The 6,210-nt window shown below is 37.0% G+C and overlaps 1 protein-coding gene across 1 annotated transcript; it reads right to left on the minus strand.

Annotated features, from left to right (window-relative positions):
* Window positions 1-3,739: 3,739 nt before the first annotated feature.
* Window positions 3,740-5,921, minus strand: LOC138697888 (tetra-peptide repeat homeobox protein 1-like). The gene is made up of 2 exons (XM_069823473.1): window positions 5,853-5,921; window positions 3,740-4,739 (listed from the first exon to the last, which is right to left on the minus strand). The coding sequence occupies exons 1-2, from the start codon at window positions 5,862-5,864 to the stop codon at window positions 4,068-4,070; spliced, it is 684 nt and encodes a 227-aa protein (XP_069679574.1). The 5' UTR covers window positions 5,865-5,921; the 3' UTR covers window positions 3,740-4,067.
* Between the last annotated feature and the right edge of the window lie 289 nt (window positions 5,922-6,210).

A 6,210-nucleotide genomic window follows, 5' to 3' on the forward strand; every position in this document is an offset into this window, starting at 1 on the left:
GCATATTGGAGTAACGATAAAAGCGAAGATACACGATAAAATCGACAAAAAAAGAAACATTCCATTTTCTTCGCTCTTGTCGTTCATATGATCTCTCATTAAGATAATATTAATCTGTAATATTATCAATATATCCAAATATTAATCGATTTATTATTATTTCGGCATATGCCTATTAAATTAATTATCATAGATATTGGCAAATTGATCAGTTGTGCATTTATTCGTTATACATTATGTGATCATCACAAGAACCAATCACAACACAATAAATTTATACTAGCTTTGGGATGAGAAATGGGTTCAATTTTGTACGTATTTAAGCTATATTAACCTTGAACCTAGCAGTTGTTATTTCCTATATATATTCTTCTTTCATTAAGTGGATATAAGCCTATAGAATATCTTCTACTGATAAATCAAAATGTTCGCTTCCCGCGTCCTCGTTGCTCCGATATGAACACTTGATTCTTTGATAATACAGAAGCGTCACTAGGAAGTTTCTTTTGTTGTTTTTCGTTGCTCCAATGTGTACGAACCCTAAGGAAGATGTTGATGAAATGCCATATATAGTACATGGGAAGGATGTGCTTTTAATATCACCTATTTCGACAATAACCTTTTCAGATAGTAGCTAATATTATGAAAAAATGAATGATTCATTTAATGATTCATAAGATTGGGAATGAATGAATGAATGAATGAATGAATGAATGAATGAATGTAAAGAGAATAGAACTAATTTAATATGTTCAAGGAAACGCAGAAAATTGAATATAATAGTACAGAGAATAGAAAATGTCAGTCAAGTGCATTCACAAAAACACAAGCGACTACCGCCGCGCCACATCGCAGTTAACATTAAGAAGGGGGACAGAAGGAGGAAGAAGAAGAAGAAGAAGAAGAAGAAGAAGAAGAAGAAGAAGAAGAAGCGTTACCAAAGCCGGATCTCAATTGCCAGTGAAAGTTCAGTTAATACCAGAATTTTTAAATCTTAAGTAGATAATGAGAAGGGAAGTAGATTAGTGGCTTATTTTAAGGGATCAGGTTGACATTTCTCTCAGCGACTTAGAGAAACGGGAAAACCACACGCAGGACGAGTTGTGTAAAGTCTAAAATGAACTATAGAAAAGGCTATTATACTCGTACAACCCTAAAATATTGCAAACTTATCGGCAGCAATGTTGCAGTCTGTTGTCATCTTAGTTAAGGGGTTGGGTACAGCTTACAGCAGTAAAATTTTGGAAATATTCTACTTTTTTTTCCTCCATTCCTGTAGCTTGTGCAATAATGAGAATTAGCATGTGTAAAACACTGTCCTTCTGTTATAAGAAAAAAAAATATTTTTACGATTTTAAAAATATTCTTTACATATTTTTTTAAATTCAAAATGGTGGCAGTTCACTGGAATAAAATTTTATATCCTTGTGTCGTAGAAGTCAGCCGCCTGGAATCGGAACCAGCGTTTGACAGCCGTCTGCACCTCTCTGTCGACCCCATGATATGACAAATGTCTCAGTTTCGGTGTGGAATATGCTGACAAAATAATAGCTCAACAAAATTTCTGTGTCTATTCCAATAAATTTTTGCAATGAAATTGTGTTTTCTTTCTGTTAACGGCTCCTACCGAACTTATTTTTTACGGCCCTCGTAATGCGGTCGAGTGGTCAAAATTTTTACAAGCATTTCTTTGACATTATTAACACGGTGAAAAAAAAAATAACTTTTTTATCTGCCCACATCAGAATGATAGTTTGTTAGCACTGAGATAATACATGACATAACCATTGTCTTCTGTTTATCTTTTGTTTAAATGACGTTTCATCGTGCTGACTATATGACTAGAAGATCCCACTAATCGTTTGCGATTCGAAGTTATTAAAATACAAGGGAAGACGGAATTGGTCTGAGTACGGAACCAATTGAAAAGTAGATGATGACTATGGTGGTGGTGGTATTATTAGTGTGTTCGTAATATCGTTACGAAAAGGAGAATGACTACAAATTATTTTTACACTGTCATATCTCATGCCACTACTCAGATATAAAAGCTGTATGAGAAACCCATTGCTTCTTCTATACAAAATATTATATTACTGAGTGAAGATTTTAAGTTAGACTATTTTCATTATATTGTGACAATATACGGTATCTTATTTTCCTCAAAGAAAGAAGGTGACAGCTTTTTCTCCTTATCTCTATAGGGTACACGCACACATACAACTCTTGTTTCCAGTTATCTTCACATTGAAGTGTTTCACAGTCATACCCACAGAGGGAACGTTTTGACGGGTGCAATACTTCGATGGATAGATGGCAGACCGAACACGGTAAATGAGAGGGTGATTGATGAGAAATAATAGTGAAGAGTTAATTACTCTGTTTACAGCCAAATGTTGTTGCAAATAAATGAACATGTCATAATGATTCCTGATTGGTTGTTAGACGCACAACGTCTCTAAGTTCGTGATTGTCATCTTATTCCTCATATTAAAAAAGTTTTTTCTACAATAGTTAGGTTAGATTAGGCAACGGTGGCTAGAGGCGGGTTAGGGACGACTCTTTGCACGTCGTCATACTGAGTTCTATTGTGCACCCCAAATTTATGGGATGAATGAGGATAAGGCCGCATGTGACTCCTCACCCACTAACCCAATGGGGGCCTCCTAACCCCCCCCCGCCCTAACTTCATACCGCCAAGGTGACCAAGCAGCACGGGAGCCATTCCAACGGCCCTTTCAAGGTGTCGAAATGTAAAAATTTTCCTTATCACGTCACTACATTATGTTGATAATCTTTCATTAATTAACTTTTAAATTAATTTCATGTTTTTAACTTTATATAAAGGGAATGACGTCGCTTCACACCTTGTAAATTAAGCTTTTAATTTCTTTCAGTAACGCTCTCAACTTGTTCCCAATGGACTATACCTCAATCTCTAGCTGGAGAGATAATAGAATTGTGAAAGAATCCGGTCGCTTGTTTTTAAATAGGTAGCGCTGCTATCGCCTATAGAAACTTGTGAAAACACGAAAAACACATGCATAATCTTAAATGATAATTTATTAAACAACCATAATATTGAAGCTTGCACTTTTTCCAATGCTGCCAAGTTATACGAAAATTCAATATCTTTGTAAGGTTGAATCTACCTTCGTGTTCAGGTTAACGAAAGTTGAGAAGAATGTTTTTTTTTTTTTTTTTGAGCTCTTCATAAATCATAAAATCCATGTGAATAAACTAGACGTTTGCAGCGACCACAAGGAGAAACACAACTGTTTCAACATTTCGTTCAATTGAATACAAAGATAGTTTCCATTATCTAAAAATTGTGGGTTTTCATACATTTCTCAAACATTGGATAAAATCCAATTTATAATTCTTGCAATAATTCATCATTAGGTCTTCCTCATTTAGAACGGTAAATTAGCCTATTGAATATTATAAAGTAATATTTTCTTCACTAAATTGTAGTAACGGACTCTGAAAATGTATTGTATGAACTAAGTTATAACAATAATAATATATTAAGTAAATATACGTAGGCTATTCACTATAGTTTATGAGTTTCTTGTAAGGAAATGCATTAGAGGGGAAGTTACCATTTCTGGCTGGGATAATTAGGACATAAATAGAGAAAAGAATTCTCTTGCAGTATAGAAAGGAAATTTTGTATTGCTCCTTTAAAAAGCACATCCCGTGCAAGTAAAAATAAAATACATTTAATAATTGAGATAAATTTGTAGGATTTCATTTTCTTTATTTTGAAATAAAGTACAAAGTTACGAGTAAAATGACGAGGTGAAATAAAAGAGAACATAAATATGATGATATGCACGGTGACGACTGACGAAGAATGAAGACAGCCATGACTAGCGGACGAGAAGCAATGCATGGACTCTTTAACATTTTTTTTGCCGAGTAAAATTTAATTCCTTAAAACTTTCAATTATGTAATTCTGTCGTTCCAGTTCTCAGAAGGACTAGAATGACACTGGTAGGAGGTTATGGATTACAAGTCATGCATGCTTCGAATCTATGGGAGAATTGATGTAACGGCGTAGTTTTCAATGATGTCCTCCGAATCCACCCTCACCGCCAAAGCTGTGTCCCTCAAAACCATGGCCTCCAAAGCTGTGTCCTCCAAAATCGCCGCCTTCATGTCCCTTGATGAACACTGGTACCTTCTTCTCCACAATCACTGGAACCTTCACGGGGTAGGGATGAGGGACGGGGACCTTCACTGGGTAGGGCTTAGGAACATGGACAGGGTGAGGGACGGGATAAGGAACCTTAACAGGGACCTTCACTGGGTAGGGAACTTTCTTCTCTACTGGGTAAGGTACTTTCTTCTCCACATACACGGGATAAGGTTTGGGTACAGGTACTGGGTAGGGTTTGTCGACATGTACAGGGACAGGAACCTTCACTGGGACTGGCACTTTCTTCTCAACGTGGACTGGGTAAGGGTGAGGGACTGGTACTTTGACTTCCTTGGTGATCGTGATTGCCTTGATGTGCGCTTCGTGGTGACTTTCGCCGCCGCCAAAACCACCGCCGCCGAAGGAATGACCTCCTCCCAGAGACAATCCTTCGTGACCTCCCAAAGATAGTCCTCCTCCGTGACCGAAGTCTCCACCGCCGTAACCCAGATCGTGGAGACCCCGCTTCACAGTCTTGGTGTCTTCCTTCTTATCCTCCTCAGCACGTGCCATGGTGGCTATTAGGAGGGTGCAAATCTGAAAGAGCACACAGCCTTCTTGTTATTGGAAATATTTTTTGCTTTAACTGATTTAACATGTAATATTAGATCACACCTGTACTTCCGTAATTAACACATTATAATTTCAAGGGAAAAATTGTTCCGGGGCCGGGTATCGATCCCGGGACCTCTGGTTGAACGTACCAGCGCTCTTTCCAACTGAGCTATCCGGGAACTCCACCCGACACCGTCTCAACTTTTCCCTTTATATTCACACAACTCGCGTGGGCTGACGAAACGCCAGAGACCCACATCGAGTGCACACAATTTCTGTGTGACTTGGAATTGTGGTTTTCTGTTAACGTACACAGTGACGTATATATTATGCAAATCTAGTCTTTCAGGTAAGGCTCCCTGTAAAGCAGATTTAAACACATTATAAAGTTCCTCTGAAGTAACAGTATAATAATTAACATCATCCAAAGATCTTTAGCCCATTCTATCTTTACCTTTAACCCATTCCATTTTACCTTTAATCATTAAACTGACGAAATATCATATAGGATACAACATTTTGTTTCATGCTATAGGTAATTAAAAATGTAATAAAATAAATTTATAGGAAAATATAAATATCAGCAAAATTACAAAATAATACATTACGTAAGTTTCCCTTTAACAGACTGTTGCGGTTTAAGAAATGCCACTATGAGACAGAGAGTTCTTCCAATTTATGGATTAAAATAATTATGAATCAGCGCCCACATTTCACAAGAATGAATTCTTCTAATCATACTGTCAACATGGCACAAGAGCAATGCTTTAGAAAACAAGATGAAACCACAAATGTTGGGCTACATTTAATACAAAAGAAAAAAAACTTACGTACGAACATCCTGCCGGGCATCGAACCCATTTATTCAGGACTTTTCTCTCACATAGCAGAATTCACTTGGAAAAATGCTGCATAATTGAAAACGTCAACAGATTTCTACTTTATAAAAATCTCAGAAATTTTAACACTGATTTCTTGATAAAGGATTTCTCGCGGTACTCCCGTTACCATTACATCACTTATCCGTGAATAATTTTATAGCTTATATCATCTCTAACAAAATGTATGACAAGTGGAACTGAATAAGGTACTTACAAGAAGCCTCATGTTGCTACGCGTGCAGTGGCTTGGGGATGCAACTGTGATGCTGTGACGTCTGCACTGACTTGCTCTGCTTTTATACGCTCCCACAAGAGACTTTCTCGGTGTCGTACTTGTTTGCTCCTAGCAGATCCAACACACTTGCCCCATGAAGTGTGGGTTCTTCCTGCCGTGTGTTACGTCACTCGCACCTCGTATTGTTATGAACATGGGCTTTTATTACGGAAATATAATATCTCTCGCACACATTAATTAAATTGGATGGAATCTTGCCTCCGAGATTAAAGAAATAGCATAACGGAACATATTATTCTTGTACAGTAAAAAAAAAAAATAAATAAATATCAACACA

Source organism: Periplaneta americana, chromosome 4 (genome assembly GCF_040183065.1).
Source record: "Periplaneta americana isolate PAMFEO1 chromosome 4, P.americana_PAMFEO1_priV1, whole genome shotgun sequence".
Classification (NCBI taxonomy): Eukaryota; Metazoa; Arthropoda; class Insecta; order Blattodea; family Blattidae; genus Periplaneta; species Periplaneta americana.